This window comes from Rhopilema esculentum, chromosome 7 (assembly GCF_057945365.1).
Source record: "Rhopilema esculentum isolate cy_ngs chromosome 7, ASM5794536v1, whole genome shotgun sequence".
Taxonomy (NCBI): Eukaryota; Metazoa; Cnidaria; class Scyphozoa; order Rhizostomeae; family Rhizostomatidae; genus Rhopilema; species Rhopilema esculentum.
The window spans coordinates 13,932,604-13,950,898 of record NC_142821.1 but is presented as its reverse complement, the minus strand read 5'-3'; the positions used below and the strand labels follow the sequence as shown (position 1 = coordinate 13,950,898).

General features: G+C 38.9%; 2 protein-coding genes across 4 annotated transcripts; one reads left to right on the top strand and one right to left on the bottom strand.

Annotated features, from left to right (window-relative positions):
• Positions 1 to 220: 220 nt before the first annotated feature.
• Positions 221 to 14,051, top strand: LOC135683154 (uncharacterized). 3 transcript variants are annotated; one of them, XM_065198332.2, is made up of 4 exons: positions 221 to 669; positions 7,281 to 7,353; positions 8,783 to 11,677; positions 12,141 to 14,051. In XM_065198332.2, exons 3-4 carry the CDS (start codon positions 8,783 to 8,785, stop codon positions 13,689 to 13,691), a joined length of 4,446 nt encoding a protein of 1,481 aa, XP_065054404.2. In that variant the 5' UTR covers positions 221 to 669; positions 7,281 to 7,353; the 3' UTR covers positions 13,692 to 14,051. The 3 variants fall into 3 exon arrangements, with proteins under 3 accessions (XP_065054404.2, XP_065054403.2, XP_065054402.2); XM_065198331.2 differs by having other exon boundaries at positions 223 to 4,645; positions 8,779 to 11,677; XM_065198330.2 differs by having other exon boundaries at positions 224 to 669; positions 8,779 to 11,677.
• Positions 14,052 to 14,857: 806 nt separating this feature from the next.
• On the bottom strand, positions 14,858 to 18,289 carry LOC135683157 (uncharacterized). Its single transcript, XM_065198335.2, has one exon. The coding sequence runs from the start codon at positions 16,592 to 16,594 to the stop codon at positions 15,467 to 15,469; it is 1,128 nt and encodes a 375-aa protein (XP_065054407.2). The 5' UTR covers positions 16,595 to 18,289; the 3' UTR covers positions 14,858 to 15,466.
• Positions 18,290 to 18,295: the final 6 nt, after the last annotated feature.

Here is an 18,295-nt window from a genome sequence, read left to right as displayed (position 1 = left end):
GAAAATTCCCTTCCCGGGCTTTATTGAAATTTATTGCACAGATTCTCTGGCCCTATCTGCATGAATTCTAGTTTAATTTTCCTTTTAACAGTTATGCGTTAAGCTTTCAATAGATAGATACAAAAGACGAAATAAAACTTGTGTCGTTAGTTTGCTGGCAAGACATTTATCGTAGCACTAGCAGGAATCCTGGAAAATTAGGGAGTATCAAAATCGAGAAAAACTTTTGCACAGACCGCCTTCATTTGGAAGATTTCATCAATCAAATTCATTAGAAAGGGCGGTAAGAATTGAAAACTTAGCAGAACTGAAGACGACTGAACAAAGATCGAACAAAAAGAAAACAAAGAAACAAATCTCAAAGTAAAGAACATATCGATAGGAGATTATCTCATGGTAAGGCGTTCTTTGTTTTGTTGACCAGAAGCCTTCCACTGTTCTGAAAGAAAACCCCATTGTTAGGTTCATTTTTCAAAATATTTTAGGATGGAAACCCATATATTACCTGTGGTTTGCACACAACGGAGTCGACATCTCGCTACATAAAGCTTCGGTAAGAAGAACCAAGACTGTTTGATATTCAAGCATTCGGAAACAAAATCTGGTATATTCATTAGGACGGCATAATCAGGCTGAGAGACATCAAAACGTTTGCGAATCATCCTGAAGGTAAGAACGCACTGTTTCAATAAATAGGTTACGGACGCCTGTTGGTAGTTTAACATAACAAAACTACATTTTGCTGGTGATTAAACACTTATGTGCTCCCGGCAAAAATTTGAAGGGAATAAGTTTCATGTTTTACATAAACGAGCGAATGCAGGTGCTTGGTCGAAAATGACCTGTCTTGAGTCATGCTTAGGCCTAAATCCTATCATTCTTGACTGAGCATTTTGTTCATGAGAAAGTTATTTTTCAGTCGAACTTGGTAACGAAGCCACCCATGTGAGTTTAAAGCAAAGGATCTAAAGTGTCTTAATTTTGCAGTTTGAATTCGTAGATTTTCATTAACACATGATTTATTTTGAGTCTGAAATGTCTTGTGGTTTTTTGTTTTGCGTACAAAGTGAAAATTCCAAGGTCATTTATTCTTTGTAGGCTGGTTGGTATATTTTGGTAAACCAGAAAATTATTGAATAACTAAACGGGATAAAACCCTTGCCACGAATGAAAAATTGTCCTCAGAGCAGTGTAAATTTTTACGGAGTGGTAAGAAATTGTCATCAAAATGGGTTGAATGCTGATATTTAACAGGTGTTTCCGTTAATTCGTGTTGGAGACAGAGTTTGAAAATTACCTCAGTTTAAATAACATCCTAAGGATGTTTTTTGCAATCCGAAAGTAAACATTCAAACGAGCTCATTCAAATCCAGCACTTTACAACTTCTCATTGTCTTTAACGGTTAGCGCTTCCTGTTCAATTTCAAGGCATAAGGTCGCAATACTGAAAGCAGACAAACATTGCTGCAAGGAAGGGCGCATTTACATCAAATGGCTCGTTTGAAGAACGCTTTAATCATAATAAACTTGAAAAGGTTAGCTGCTTTAAGGCGATCCCTGCTGCCTTGATTGGTTTGCGAACAAGATTACTCATTAAAGCAATTAACCAAATACTCCAATTACGCATGAAGTCAATTCCAGAAAGAGGGGGTTTTCCGAACGAGGCTGGCAGCCTCCAGCACCCTTCTCCTCGCTTGACCAACGTCATATTTCATTCTCAAACATAATTAATTGTATATTTTGGAGTTTTTCAAACTGCAATCATCATCATCGTGATCACCATTTACTAAAGGCAAGATTTTTCTTCTTTTCAAGGGGTTACCAACTTTCCTTTCATGACTTGGTGCCTCTTCTCCAACAAATCCAAAGTTACAGTTTTACAGCAGCAGTGAATAATCTTTCGTTTTAATGCATCTTAACTTTACTAAATCAAGAACCTGTGTTGAGAACACGGGACTTCTTTCTATTTTCCTTTACAGCATATACTCATGATGTTGTTAACGAATTTTTAAGGCCGCCATTGTGGGGAGGGGACAGCCGCCTCCCGGTTCTCAGGAAGTTGGTTTCTGAGAAAAGGCAAATCTGCAATAAAAATAGTACCCCAGGTTGGGGGAAGGGGGTGGAATATCAAATGAAAGTTAAACATTTTAAACGACTATAAAAGTATTCGGAAATTTATTTTAAGCTAATCTTAAGGGTGTGGTCGCAAAAATTTTTTTAATCCCATCAGTTTTTACACATAGGCTTCCTCGCCTGACACAATTCAGAATGTAAACGGAAGTACATTGGTAGCCTTAAAATTTCAAGCGTGTAAACAGAAAGCCAAGTGGAGAAGCGGAGGAGCTGAGGAGCTTCTAGCGCTTCTCCACTTCTATCTGGGGGTGTGGTCAGTCAAATCTTCCCCCGACTCCACTTTGCCTCTCCAATCTTCCACCCCTGGCTACGTCACTGCTTGACCACCTCTACTCTCCAAAAATCACTGCTCCCCTCCCCCTAGATCACATTCACTCGTGACAGAGTAAATCCAACGCAAAAGCAACTTCAGTCGTCTGTTACGACGTATTTATAGCAGATGAAATACAACAAGTAAAGCGTCAAACACTTGCGCGAATGACTCCCCCCCCCCCTTTGGGGCTAATGATGCGACCTCTGTGTACTGACGGTTTGGCCACATAACATAAAAGAACAAATAGTATAGTATTCTAAGATTTAAAAATTTTATGTTCTTGACCTTGTTGCTTCACAGACATTTACGGCCATTCATTAATCCCATTTATTAATGTATGTAACCGAGGCAGTATTTAAGCATATTATAAGTATACTGGATTTATCACCGCATCCCATTCCAAGCATCGTCAGCTTCAAATCAGGCCGACAGAATAATTCCGGGTCTCATCCTGTTTCTTTTATCCTAAATCCTAATCTGACCATACTTTATTTCATGAGATTTTATAGAAAAGATTATTTATTGTGCTTTATTTCGCAAAACTCATTACATTTTCATACATCAAGAGTAAAGATTGCGTTCTTCAATCTAAAAATTTTATGAATTTCAGTAGTTTTTACTGCTTCGTAGAAAAACGTATTTGCACGGTTTTTCGACCTACTTTTTAAAGCGTAGAATTCAAGTTTACAGTATACGAAGACCCACTTTTGTTTCATATTTTTTGTTTTTCTGCTTTTTTGAAAAACACCTTTGGGACTATTTACATCCCCTGCGATGGCGCGCTATAAAGGCAAAAGACTGTTTGAAGTTTCCTGACATCTTCAATCACAAGTTGAATCATCCCTGCTCATTGTTCATCCATAGTTCAAAATTATTTTGCATGAAAAAGGTTTTTCTAACTTTAATTAATCTATTTTGCTTTCTAAGCTTTGAGTGTATCCTGGGTTGTTTCTAAATGGGTCTCCTCAGAATTCTTAAAGGAGCATTTTGACAGTTGCTTACGATTTGGTGCCATCAGCGGCATTACCGCGCCGCTCATCGTCTCAGGTGCAAATTGTATCGTGTAAGTTTTTAAGCAGAGGCTCGAGTGCAGAGCCTTGTGGAACGTCGAAAAATATTTCAAACTTAATTTATAGGTAGGTTTACCCTTTGAACTGTAGAGCTGTTTACGCCTTTGAGTATAGAACAAGATGGTTCTAAGATGCATTAGCAAGACGGTTGGTAAGTGTGAAAGACATAGTTGCGACTTAGAACTGTCTTGTTCTTCACACAAAAGCCTACACAGCTTACGTACAGCTCTGTCTACTTGACATACGACGCTATGAGAGACTGGCGAAACAGTAATTTACGTCGTAGGCAGGTTCAAGCAGCTCCTGGATTGGATTTTGTTTGCAGATAAAAACGTCAAATCTTCAAAAAATTGTTTGTGATTGAAATTAAATTGTTGTTCGAAATTAACATGTGCTTGATAGTAGGTTAAGGAGCACAATGACAATACAATACGAATATTGTTAAAAAGGTATTTCGGCGGTAAAAAAATTTTAAAATGGCTTTGTAAAAAGCAAGCATTTCATTTTTTTCTGATTGACCTATTTGGATCCACAACTGGGTATATTTTATCCATTTTCGTCTTTCAGAACCTTATTGTGACGTTTTATACTCTGTTGAGTGTCAGACGAAAAAGCTTTTAATATGTTGTAAAATTTTGCTTTTTTCAATACCATTTCATACTTGTTCAAGAATGTAGGGTACATGGCCCCTTCACTGCCCCTTTGTGCTGGCCGTGTTAACGACTGATTAACTCGGTTCTATAATTACGTTTGACTTCATTTCTCAAAGCCATTTCTGCTGCTTACGTCACTAACCCATGAAACCAGTGAATGAAACAGTGCGATTATAATCCCTTTTTGCCAAAGTAGCCACGACTGCTTACAATCAAATTCAAAGGCTTTCCTCAAACAGTATGGATACTGATGTGTCTTTGATCTTTAATTATTCAACAGTGTTGCAGATTTTTAAGAATTAATCCTTGAAATTCTTAGGCAGCAGGTGTTGTCTGGCCTTTCCCTGAAAGAGTCTTGACTGCAGCGCTTATCCAAACCAATTTGTTATATTGCAAGAATAACGGCTGAAGCAATAACACTCCAATCGATACGCCTAGGCCGGCTCGGTAGAGTGTCAACCGCAAAACAATGCCCGGTAAGATGTAATTTGAGTTGTTTCACAAGCAGGGAATCTGGTGACGATCTTTCTTTTAACGATTTCATGAAAAGATATTGTTTTGTTATCTCTAATTGCAATTACTGGCTACATCTGTTGAAAGGAAATATTCAATTCAGTAGACGTGAAACTATCACAGAACAGTTTTATCTTTCAAAGGTGCACTGTAAAGACCTCTGCTCACTCTTGCTGGCCGTTTATGTAAATGTGAAAGGAAAAGATGATAAAATGTTTTTACAGACGCTCATGCCAGTCGGGGCTCGGTTCTTTTCTAAACTGGTGTGTCTTGAGCCGATTTTATGAGTTTTCATATGCAAAGCTTATATGAGATTATCACGCAAGAAATGCTTATACGGGTAAAGTCACACTATTGCTAACCCATGTTGTTGCTTATTATATTGAAAGGCTGACTCCTCGTTGTTCATGTTGGACAGCTGAAGTTACAAAGACTTAGGCTGCATTTATCATTAAATCTTCAGCATCGCCATCTAGGATAATCATAAATTTACTGGTTGCACACGAGGCCAAGCCTCTCTTTTGAGACCTTTGGCCTTGCTATGTTAGCAGAAAAAGCCCAGAGAGAGATGGCTACAAGACCTATATATAGCTCCTTAAACGCAAGGCTAATGTATTTACATAGAAGCATGATTTGCTATTAACAATGTGGAATTATCGGAAATACCCAACAGCAATTTAACGTCAATATAACTTTCTTTTGCAGAAGACAGACATAACTCGTTGCAAATGTGAGCAAAGCATGACGAAAAACGTCACATATCATGATCCTTTGCGGCTACCGTGAATCCTCGCCCAAACGCCCCAAAGTATTTAATGTTTGAAGTCAAAAGCAATTAAAGCTTAAAATCAAAGTTAGGAACTAAAAACATAGTTATAGATCCTATTCCTGTAAGTTTTATCAACGTTTTTAATGTAATAAATTTTCTCTCAATATCATTTAAGGTCTAGGGCACAGGACACACAGTGATAACAGCGATGTTGTAATTGTTGAAGTGTTTATCCTGTATAAATATTCGTTTTATTATTATTCTTATTATTATTATCTTTTTAACCATGTGATGCTTCCTTATCCCATTTATACTCAAAGTGTTTTCAGAATCTTTTTCCAACGGGATTTCATAAAGTTCGATTTTTTCGCGATATCACTGCTTATATGATCAATTTAATGTTAGTTGTTACAATAATGGAAAAAAATTAATCCAGACCAACATGAAGCCGCTTCAAAGACTGCCTTATGCGGACTGCCTTATGCGGACTGCCTTATGCGGTTAATTTACTGCCAAAGAACACCTGAATTTATTTTCATGAAACAGAGTTTTAATTAGACTTTCAATTTTTTTAACTTTCGGCTGTTTTAATTTCATCTGGAAGTGAAACTTTTGATCCTTCAAATTTGAGTGGTCATATTCATAATTGGTAGCTCTAACCTACGGTATCAAAACAGAATTTTTTCCTCAAAATTTGCGACTTGTTAGTTTTAGCGAAGTATAGTCCTTCACGAAAATAGGATTTAGATTGTTGAGAGTTTTTTATACTTCAGATGCTAAAACTCTAATTGATTGTGTATGGATCGCAGTTTCCTTCGAGGAGGCAATTAGATCCTTATAGGCGAGTGAATACCCATAATGCACTGGTCGTAACGCTGTCCTTTTTATTTCTTCTAGTTCATTCTATCTACCTTTGCTACACAACATCCATATTAATGGGCAATATCTAAAATCACATTATATAAAAGAATTTGTAATTATCTTTTTTTACTTTTTCCCCGATAAGCTTTGCTAGTCGCTTTAGTGAATATAACTGCTTTGCTGTTTTTTAAAAGATTTTATCGATTTGAGTTTCAAACTTGGGATATTCGTTCTTCTCAACACAAAATTACATGGCTATCTACTAGTATCATAAACTCATTCTAAATTTCAAATTTAACACCCCCTCGATTTTACCCCCCCCCCCTACTGTTACAGAACCCCCGTCAGTTAAGCTAAACAGTTCAAATTAATACAATTTAGCAGTACATTTCATGCGTCACTTCTAAGAACTTTTGCCATGTCTATTAAAAAATAATTAAGTTTGAGAAGAAAGCGCTTTGTGTATCGAAAATTTTAGGTGTTAAAAAGGCGTAATTCTTCTTACAAGATATTGCTAGGGTTGGCTCTTGCGCCTGGTCCCCTTCAATAACGGACCATGAAATGCCCTGAGCATCATAACAAAGGAATGTTCATTTGCAGTCAAATTTGCAATCGAAAACATTTGCTGACCCAAGCACTCTCTTGTAGGTGACAACGCCTCTTGCAAAATGATTTTTAATTAATGTTATCATATTGCCCTCACAGAACGCAATGAGCCGGCGATTGTGAGACCCAATCAAGAGCAGCTCCTTGTAAACATGTTATTGACTGTCTTAATAGACACTTTCATTAATTCAACAGATAATGAATAGGAACAGGTAGTTTTTACGTCTATGAATAAGGATCTTTGATGATTACATTTTCCTGTCCTGTCTCTCGCAACGCACTTCGCCACAAACCAGCGTGTAACTGCGTTTGCCTTCAATCTTATTCATAAATCATAACTTCAGTTTTTGCTCTAACTACAGATCACTGCATGACGTGATGCCAAGGTGAACTACTATCTAAAAAAGCGACTAATTAAATTCCAGCTGCAAAAAGGTAAGAACGATTTTCTGCATTTGGAGTTTTTCGAAGCCATTTGAGAGCATCTGCGCACAGTAATCATTATTCTCTTCTTAATAACCTCTGGCGGGTGCTTGCATTTTTATCGCTGTAATTTCTTTCTTCCTTTGTTAAGACGGGCAAGAATTGTTAGTGAAGCAAGGCTTAAAATGGATGTTATCCCATTTCTAGCACAGAATATCATATCATCGTATCAATGTTTGACGCATTTTCAAAAGCAAAATCTCCCAAGCAAATGTCTTGATAGGCAAACACTTACAATTTTCCATTAAAGAAAAGTGTCTAACAACGGATGAAGGGGTCTTTACATACTTCCAGCATGCAAAGAGTTCTTATAAGTAGAAGTCTCCTCCAGAAAAGAATCGGAGGTAAATTAGGCAAAGGAAACTGCTTCCTTTAACGTAACTCTACTTTCATAATTGATGTTGTTGTCATATAATGATGGGCAAATAGTCTTCAAAAATGTTGTAGAGCGGGTCAATTCCGGAAATTCTCTATAACGTTCATATTTTGCTTGCTAAGCACCATATGTGCATCCTAAATGAAGTAATAGGGACGTCCATCGATATTCTCATTCTCGATTTGTTCATCGCCAGCATGGGTTTCTTGAGCGAAGTGAAGCATAAAGAAGGACTTTTGTAGAATTAAACTGAATTGAATTATCCTTAGACACTTAGAGCAAGCAAACTAGGCCCTTTGAGAAAGAAGTCGGTTTGGTTCGGTTTGCTCATTTTAAGGCAAGCAGAGGTTTAACTAAGAATATCAAAATGAACTGCAGTTCTACCGAATGCGTGAATGTAACATCGCCTAATTTTCGATAAACATACGCTGAGGGCCAAGCAGAACATAGAAATGGCCTTAGGCCTGAATACAAAATAAAAGAGCTTTGTGACTTCAGCTTTCCTGTCAAGGGATGCTCTTCATCAACACCTGCATCTAAATGTTTTTGCGCAATGCGTCCTTAAATCAAAATTGAATGTTTCCTTTTTACAAGACGTAAAATCATCAAATATTTGATTGCAGTTTCTTTCAGCATTTCTGAAATCCAGCCTGAATTATTGATGGTGCGTTTTTTATTAAACAGCCTTGACCAATATTCGCTTGTGTAGCCTCAAAAAGTTTTGTTCAAAGAAAAGTTTTGATACCAGCACTTTCATTTCAAGGCCTAAGAAATATCTCGATTTAAGCAATAACGCAAATTTGTCACAAATGATGGAAGTATTGATGCCAATGTTAAGATCAAAACATATTTGTTTTTTTTTCATTATAACAAGACAAGAACTTAGATAATCTCCTTTTATTTTTCCTTGAACGCTTTTGTCATAGTCATTTGAATTGTTGTTTATTTTTATTCGAAATGAATGCTCGTGCATGAATTTGATTTTTCACGGTTTTTCGTAGAAAGATGGAATCACCGATGCGAGGCTTCGTGCCGAGCGCCAGCGAAGATAGATCATTCAACCCGAATACCAATCAGTGGCTGATTGTTATGAAATCGATTCAGACTTTGGACGAGACGCTTGGCGAATTGGAAGAGAAGCTTAAGTCGCAAAGTGCTAATTTACCCGGAAGGATAAAGGAGCTCTTTAGGAAGGATAAGAAAAGCTTTGATGAATCGTGGGAAGGATTAAAGGCTAACTGGGTGTCGAAATGTCGCGAGATAAGCTCGCTCAAGAAGTCGATCAATAGGATCACAGATGAAAAGACTAGGCTGCGAGATGAGAACCAAGGATTAGAGAAATCTATTTCTAGATTGCAAGGCCAGTTTAGCCAGGCCGTGCAATCGAGCCTATCCGAGATTCAGTCATTGACATCAGCTAACTCGGATCTATCAGTTCAGTTGCAAAAGATGAACGGATTGAAGGGTGAAATCAGCAGTTTCAAAGATAACGTTCGTGCCAAGATAAACAACATAAAGAAAAAGCTGACAGCAATCCCTTATAATGGCAACGTGCAGCAAACTATCGAATCGGCAACGAAAGATGATTGGGCACAGATCGACAAGTTGTTGTCTTCTCTTAAGTTTGATGACATTCTGTCAAAGGATATAATAGAAACAGCGCATCAATTGGGTAATAATATCGAAAATAAAAGAATGGAAACTCTAGAAAGTCATTTGCAAGAATTAGAGAAAGAATTAACGGAGAAAAATAACAGAATAAAATATCTGGAACTGCAAAGTGAGGATTTATTGAAAGAAAGGAGTGTTGTTGTGAGTGATGTTAATGAAGAGGAAAGGAACTGGTTTGATTACATGAAAAGGTCGATAATGCCAGGAAAGGCATCACATGATGATTGCCTAGAGGCCTTTGAGGTGGCATACATGGTCAAAGGCATCAAGTCAGCAAAGCATTTGTGCATCAATGCAAAGGAAGGTCTTGCAGAAGTATATCAACGTACAATCACAAATGAAGATGAATTGCACGAGGTGAAAGATTCAGCGGATGAAATACACGCAAAGCTCAAAGCGTCACAGCAGAAAATGGAGAGTGCAGAGGCTGAAAATGAGTATTTAAGAAGAAAACTGGAGCAAGAAGAGAGTAAAATGAAAATATCACGGGATGAGGTGATATCGCTGCAGAGTCGAGTACACATGTTGACACAGGAGAAGGAAGGACTTGAGCTGCAAATTGGAGGTATGAAAGGGGGGAAGGAAGATTTCAAGGAGTTTTGCTCAAATTTAAGCATTGAAAACGAGAAATTGTTTGCTGAAATATCGCGGATACAGTTAGAACGGGATTCGATTTTCGAGAAGCAACAAGAAACAGGAAAAAAATTGGCCAATGCTCTAAAGAGTATTGAAGTTATGGAGGAAAAATGCGATCTGCTGGAGAGACAGCAAATGAAGTTGAAAAGAGAATTCCAGGAGCAAAGCAGAGAACTTGAGCATTGCTCCAAGGAAAATGAAGAGTTGAAGACACTTTTGCACGAGAAAGAAGATTCTTTTAGCGAATGCAAAAACGAGTTTAGGAATATTGACATTGTGAATAAGGATTTGGAAGATCAGATATTTCAGCTAACGAATGATAATCAGAAATTGAAGAATGAGTTAGGAAAGATGAAATCGAACAAGAAACAGTTGGAAGCAGAATTGAAAGAAAAGAAACTCAGGATTGAACATCTTCTTGAAGCGGAAAGAAAGGTTGAAGAGAAGTTGAAAGATATAATGAAGGATGGAAGAGCTGGAGAGACAACAAGCTCACATTTGCAAGCCGAGTTTGATATTAATGAGGAGTTCTTGGAAAAGTCTCTTCATCGAGCTTCGCAACTAGATGGTATTGTGCGTCAAGTTTTGAAGCAACTCAAAGAATGGGCTGGTGACGTCGTAAGCGAAAAAGACAGAGCAGAAACAGCCAAAATGTTGGATGGGCTGATAAAGAAAGATTTTACTAATGAAGAAGAAATCAACTCAGAAGAATTAGAGTCAATCTTCGAGTTTCTAGCGACGGTTAAAAAGTCAACAAGACAACATTTGCAAGAAACAAAAAAACTTATGACTGATATATATTTGTTGGTTGCGAAAACAAAAGTTGGCTCAGAAAGTGCCGAAATTAGCAATGAAACGAGTAGCAACCAAATCGCCATGTTAAAACAAACAAAAATGTGGCTCTCGTGGATCTTGAAAGACTATAAAAAGATTTGTGAAGCACCAAGTCAAAATGAAAATGACGATAAATTTAAAAATCTCAAGGAAATTATTCTGAAGTATGTAATTGCATCAACTAAGCAATTAGAGGCAATGCTCGAAAGCGTGTCTGAGAAGAATTGTATCATAATGTTGTTGCCTAGCAACAAAGAGCCAGTACAGGATTCAATGGACAAATCTAATGAAGGCCTACTGCATTACGTGCGCGAAACATTCAGAGCCAATCAAATGGCGTTGGAAGCAGCTGTAGGAACATTAGAGCTAGTAAAGATCAGAGGAGAGGCTGATATCATCACAAAAAGTGAAATAGAGGCTAAGATAAAAGACCCTCAGCACAGAGGACTTTGCGAAATTTTGAAGCGAATGAACCAATCGGTGGATGCATTGACAACGAGGTTGCAAAGCTTGATTACGAATGCAGAGCTCGCTAGGACGCCGTCAACAAACAGTTTTGAAAATATTGAAGGGATGAAAGAGGTTGAAGAAAATGGAACAATGAACTTGCAGATGAATGCGTTAAAGCAATTGATTAATAAGCGAAATAACGAACTAGAAGCTCTTCGAGAGGATCTCCAGTTTATCAAGATGGAAAAACAGCAGCTGATTTCCGAGCTACAAGAAAAGGATTTTGATTTGGGAAAGCTTCAAGATGAGGTAAGGTTAAATGAAAGACCTTAGATCTTAAAGAAAGATCTTAGTTGCCAAAGTTTTTTATTTCAAAGTTTCCAACGGCCAAGACGATTTGGGTGGGAAGGGGGGGGGGGGGATGAATGGAGGGGGAATTGCAATTTTGTTGACAAGAACTTGCCTCGTTTGATTATTTCATCATTCTATTAGTTGCCGTTCTTACTTTCAACAGGACTCAAATATAATCATTATTTTTTGCTTGAATAAAAAATCTGTTTTTTTGTATGCATGCTAAGAATGAACGTTTCTCAAATTTTGAAATTCTGATTTCCAAGTAAAGAATTAAAGGCAGAAGTAATCATTTAGTCGATTGATCTCTTAGATTTGCTAGTCGAAAGACCATTGCAATTGCAGCGGCCTACTTTTGACGTCAATAAATGTTTCCCTTCACACTGAATGACTCAAATGTAATCATTGACATCTTTTAAAGGTGAAAAGACTTGACAAATCAAGCACTGTGTTGGGAGATCAGCTTTTGACGATGAAATCAGATTACGAGAAATCATCGAAGGAATTAGCTCAGAGGGAGGAGGAGCTAGAGTTGCTGAAAGACAAACTGAGGTCACAGGTTGATCGGGAAGGTGACGCTGGGGAACTGAGCAGCACAGAAAGTGCGCGATCAGAAATCGAGAGAAAAGAATCAGAGCTGAGGCGGTTGAGATCGAGTCTGGAAGACATTCGAAACGTGCACTGCAATAACGAGGACAGAATAAAGTCACTTCAGAACAAAATCGAAGGAGTGACGCAATTTCTATCTACAAGAGAACAGCCAATCCCCGAAGAAGAGCATGACAATGAGGAGACTCCCAAGACTAAAAAGGAGCAATTGCTTGTTGTAAGAGAAATCGAGCTGAAAACATCCCAAGCAAAGTTTTGTGAAGCAAAAGACTTGAAAATCCGCAGTAACAGTATAGGGCAAGATGAATCAGAAGATGTCTCGAGAAAACTGCAGAGCAAGGAGAAGGAAAACAACTATTTGCAATCCGTTGTGCGAGAATTGAAAATGGAGCTGATGTCGGTGCAACAGAGTCTGACAAATGAAGACCAATGGCGCTCGAAATTTAACAACATGATTGACGGAAAGCCTTACACAAAAACGCCGGCAAGTCGTACGCCGCCACAGGCACCTTCTTATGAAAACGAGAAGCTACGGCGTCGCAATGTCGAGTATCAGCAAATCAGGCGAACATATAGAGGCGAATCTGACCCAATGACAGCGAGCAGTGACGAAAGACCGCTGGTTTCAGTGCACTCGCCCAAGCACTTCGGATATCCACAAATGATGTTACATGAGCAGTACCCACATGATTGTGAGATATGTGCAATGGAGTCTGTGTCAGGCGCGTCAACATATTTGTGTTCTGATGAGGAGTGCGATTGTAATTACGCATCATGCGAAATGTCGGATACGTCTTTCGCATCTGACGACGAATTCGAACGAAGTAGAATGGTTTCACCTGGTTTCAAGGGGGTTTACTCCAAAGAAGCAAGAAATATTTCGCTGCAAGAAGCCACATTCGCCATCAAAAATCAGCACGATATGAACGTCAGACGGGGGGATGGCTCACCCTCGCTCATCCATAACCCAGCCACATCGCCGAGGCACAAGAGCAAAGGTCGCTATTCTTTTGATTATGATCGCCCAGTTGCCAAGTACACGGTTACTAACCTAACAAGATCAAATTCAGCTCGATTGGCTTCACGTCCAACGTCCTCGTCTTCTAGCCATTTCACAGAAAGGAGGTTTAGTTTGGAAAGGAGGTCTCTTGAAAGAAGGCCACGTTCAGATGGGTCTTCTTTCTATCCAAGAGAACACCTGTCTCCTCAACATGAGCCCCCGTCTTTCAAGTCGTCCCATTCACAGCAGTCTTCGGATGAATGTTCGAGTTTGAGTTCTGGCAGTGGGCCTTGCTCGGGGGTCGATTGTCAACATGACTGTAAAAAGCGGAAATCGAGCAGGTTAAAAGGCAAACTGGTTTAACTCTATTGGGAATGAGACTTTCGTTGGAATCAACACAAACATTGCAGTAGTTAGTGAATCAGCTATTTAAGAAGCAACCTGCAGAATATAGATGGCACACGGACAACTTAAAAGAGCACTTAACGGACACCTAATCTGCACAATCTTCACTTGGTCTTAGTGTTTTATCACTTCAACAAATTAAGTTTGATTTCATATAGAGTATTGCAGAGTGCAGAGCACTGTAAAAGGAGCAATCTCAAAATTTATTGAAAAACTTTATAGGATTAATTTATTACACGACTGAATAAAGCTTATTGCAAGTATGTTTATATCAAGAAACCCTAGCTTGTTCTATTGGCATATACAATATAGAATTAATTGCTTCTTTGTTACGTTTAATCTCCCTGCTTTTTTTGCCGCATGCAACTAGCGAAACGCAAGGAAAGGTAGGCAAAACCTGAACATGAAGCGCTGTCAAAATTTGTTTTTAAACGAAAATGGGTTAGTGTGAACGTGCTATACCATGTGAACGTTTTATTCAACTTCAATGTTTAATATTTTTCGTCTTCAGCGCTCAATTTATTTTCGTTTTCAACTCATAAGCAATTTTTTGACGAGAATAGCTAAAACTGAACAGTAGGCCGACCAATGAATTAGCAAGATAGAAATAAACAAAGATTGGAGGATTTTGGATATCTAAGTCATTGATAATTAAATTCCAAAAATATTTTTACACGTTTGGAGAAAATGCACCAATTGAAGCTTCAAAATCAATCACAAAAGACGTTTCAAAATCATAGTTTGAGAATGGTTTCTTTCTTTTTATTCGAGCAAAACTTTTTCCTGTTGAATGACGGGAAGCTATCTTTATGTTTTCTTTATTGATGTCATTCAAAATTGATGACATTTTTATATTCTCATCCTCGAGTGACAATCTATTTTGTGTTAAGTGAGCCAAATGTCTGCTTCGAGGGGAATTTTTTGTCAGATTGGTAACTTTTTGAATCTACGGATAGAGGTGCCTGCAGGGTGGAGGGCTTTCTGTATCAAGGGGAAATAATTGCCTGTAACCAGGGGGAATTGGAGACGGTTGTTTTTATCAATGAGAAGGGATGTTTGTATCTAAGGGAGTAACCCTTATATTTTGGGAAAGGGGTGTTGTATTATTCGGGGAATAGCTTCTGTATATATGAGAAATAGCTGTTTGGATCCATAGGGAAGGGGTGTCTTATTCTTAGAAAAGGGGGTCTGAATCCTTGGAAAAGGGTGTCTGTATCCCTGAAAGAGGTGTCTGTACCCTTGGTTATGCGTGTCCTCGTCCTAGGAAAGGGGTACTTGTATCCTAGTTGAAGGGTGTCAGTATCCTTTGAAAGGGGTGTTAGTACCCTTGGAAAAGGTTTTCTGCATTCTTGAAAAGGGGATCTGTATCCTTAAGAATGGGTGTTTGTACCCGCGAGAAAGAAGTTAAAGAAAAGCCTGATGAAAGGAAACTTCCAATTTTCCGAAATATCAGGAAAAAAATTGGTCTTTAGAAAAAACTAGAAGCCAGAATACGTAAACTATAGAATATTACAAATATTTTTTTTCGTAAACACGATAGAAGAAGTTATTTATCAACATATAATTGCATAGATGTGGATCAGGTAGAAAATTGATTTTTTTCTCATTTGATTATAAATAACATGATAATATGAGCAAACATGGGATCCAGCTAAAGCCATAAAAACCATTTGCAAAAATAGCAGTAAATAATTCTTCAAAAATCAGTCATCGCGTCGGTAGTTATTTCTCTGCTATGTTTCCGATTGAAATTTTTCTACAAGGTTCTTTCTTAGCCTCCTTTCTCTTCTGGTTGCGGGCGGGGCCGAATTCTCCCTCCTAGGAACAGTACTTTTGCGCATCACCTCCAGCGAGGTCCAACTATGTGACTTGACATTATCCGGGTAAACGCGATAGGCCTTAGCCAGGTGTCTAGGCGATTCTTCGGCCAGAGTTCCAGGAATTTCTGACATTCCGCTATCTAAATTGTCTTCACTGCGACTAGTTCTCGTACTGTGTTCTTTCTCCATGTCAGTCGGACATTCATTTATCGAAACAGTTTTCTTTTTCCCCTGACTATTGTTGCTTCCATTACTCGTTGTGCGTTGTACTCGAGTATTTCTCCTGTAGATTCCACCTATATCACTCCCCGTATTTTCCGCCTGCTCAGTTTCATCTAAATCTTCAATTTCCAGGTCGTTATCTGCAAAAGACAACTTGCGTACTCTGGTTTCAAACAGAGCTGCAGGCTTCTCCTCCCTAATGGCAGATTTATTGGTGAGCAGCAACGAGTCTTTATCTTGCTGAAGCCGCACTGCATGCGATGAATGGCTCAACGCTCCTTCGTCTTCCGACCCAGATAGATTCTCACTGGACTGCGCGCAGCGTCCATTTAGATGCCCGTTCGTCCGTGCAGAGTGCTGTCCCCTAGGAGGGTGGTTATCCCTAGAGCCCTTTGACGCCAACCTGTCTTCTTTTCTCGCTAATTTTCCTCTACAGTATCGAGTAGGAACGAACTTTGGGGGTGGCTCTGGAGGTTTTCGCGCAATCGCAAGACGAAGCGTGCAAACCCAACGATACCGTTGAAAGTTCGTTTCACATTTAAAGTGGTAGTTTAGTTTTCCCATTTTCAAGTAAAATGGAAATCGATAACATGTTTTCCGCAAATATCCAACAGTTGCATCGGTCGTAAGTTCCAACATTGTGCAGTTATTCTCAATAAACTTTCCGGTCCGGGGATCTTTCCTGTTAAAAACCAAATATTTGTCACAGAGCACCGCATAATACTCCGTCCAAACGCGTGAAGCTTCCTTCTTCAGCAGCACTTCCCGGTAGTAAATCTTTTCCGGATTCGTGACCGAACTCGGTATTTGAATCTCCATAGATACGAACACAGTTCAAACATTCAAACTGGCACTGTTCTGCACATCTGCCCGGTTCAATTTTCCTGCTTAACCCAAGCTTCTCTCTGCATATCTGTTTCACTACTTCAACCACAACATTTCCCTGACAAAGGCCTTTCTGTACCTGCATTTATAATCCAGCGAGTCGACGGGAAACATTAGCAAAGCGATGTCGCTTGAGGTGAATAAATAAACTTTTCAGCTGCAAGACAAAGCCAGACTTCACAAGATGTGTGCTTCAAATGCATTTAGTTCATTGCAACAGCAATAAGGCCTGCCAATTTGCTATCTCTCGTTTGTGAATCAACAAAAGCAAGTTCCCATCACCTTTGACGACACAAAACTGTGCAATGGTCAAGTTGACCTTGCCTACTTCGGTAATTTCTTGCTCCAACGTCCAACATCAACAAAAACACGCATTTTTCCACATTCCATGCCAATCAATTCTATTGTGCGCCAAAGGATGCGTATCAAATATATTGGAGGCAAACCAGTAAATTTCAAAATCAGCCTCCTATTGCTACGGGTAGTTGTATTGAGCGACTGTTTCCGCCCATTCGTTGCCCTGCATAACAAACCGCGCTGTTTCAAAGACCAGGGGATAATGATTGCTAAGAAAAGTCCGTGAGCTCTTTACCACAGGGTTGAACAATCGCAAATAAACGCAAAACTAGCAATCTCGCAAGTCAAGCAATCCACCCAATTAAGGAACAAACCATTTTGTGAAACTAATCATCTAGCGATGCTAGCCCCATTGCGTAACAAACCATCTCCCAAAGCCAAATTCATGGATATACAGGCAATATTGTGAAACAAGAATTGCAAAACAGGTTACCTCACGAGACCAGCCACCTCGAATTGGGTCCTGCGCAGGCTATGGTGTAACTGCGAGTGGTTGTGTGGATTACCGATACAAAAATACCGTGAATTTGGCATCAGCTCAATAAACAAGCGTGGCAACGCCCAAATTTACTTTTCAGCAAATAGAACGCTAGTATTTTGTGCCTCCCAAGCAAATTAAATATATGTCAAAAGATTTTTGTCTTTGACAATTTTGGGAAAAATCATGTTGGCCTTTCAAGTTAAAAGATTGTAAAGAAAACACAACACCCGTTTATATGAATAAAGTACACGCACAGGCTTATTGAAATTGCGATTACTTCTAGGACAGTTAAGTGATTTACGCCTGCAATTTGTGGCAAATCGTTGAAATTTGAACATGATAAGATATATTAGTTTAATAATTTGAAACCTATAAATGATAAGAGCTCCTAGCACCGTGGTTCGTAGCACAAACAACGATTAGGTGAACTGATAAAAAATAGCATAAAACACACGGGTGGCCGCATTGGTGCAATAGCAGGCCGTCGCTCGTCTCCACAACTGGGCCTTTGTGGCAAGCAATCACTGATTAACAAAATGCATATAAATAATAGATTCGGACAGACACGCCAAAAAACCAGTTGGATTTGAGATTTGACCCAATTAAAGAACAATTAGGATTGGGCACAGAATTTCCTTAAACGCACTTAAGGAATTGACAAACCGAGAAGCCGTTGAGAAATGATGACAACCCAGGCTGATGCTGGAAGGTGAATTGACAACGAATTGCTGCAGCACAATCTGCATGAGGCAGATGAATTGTGGGGAAGGGGGGCTGGAAAGGGGGAGGGAAGAGAT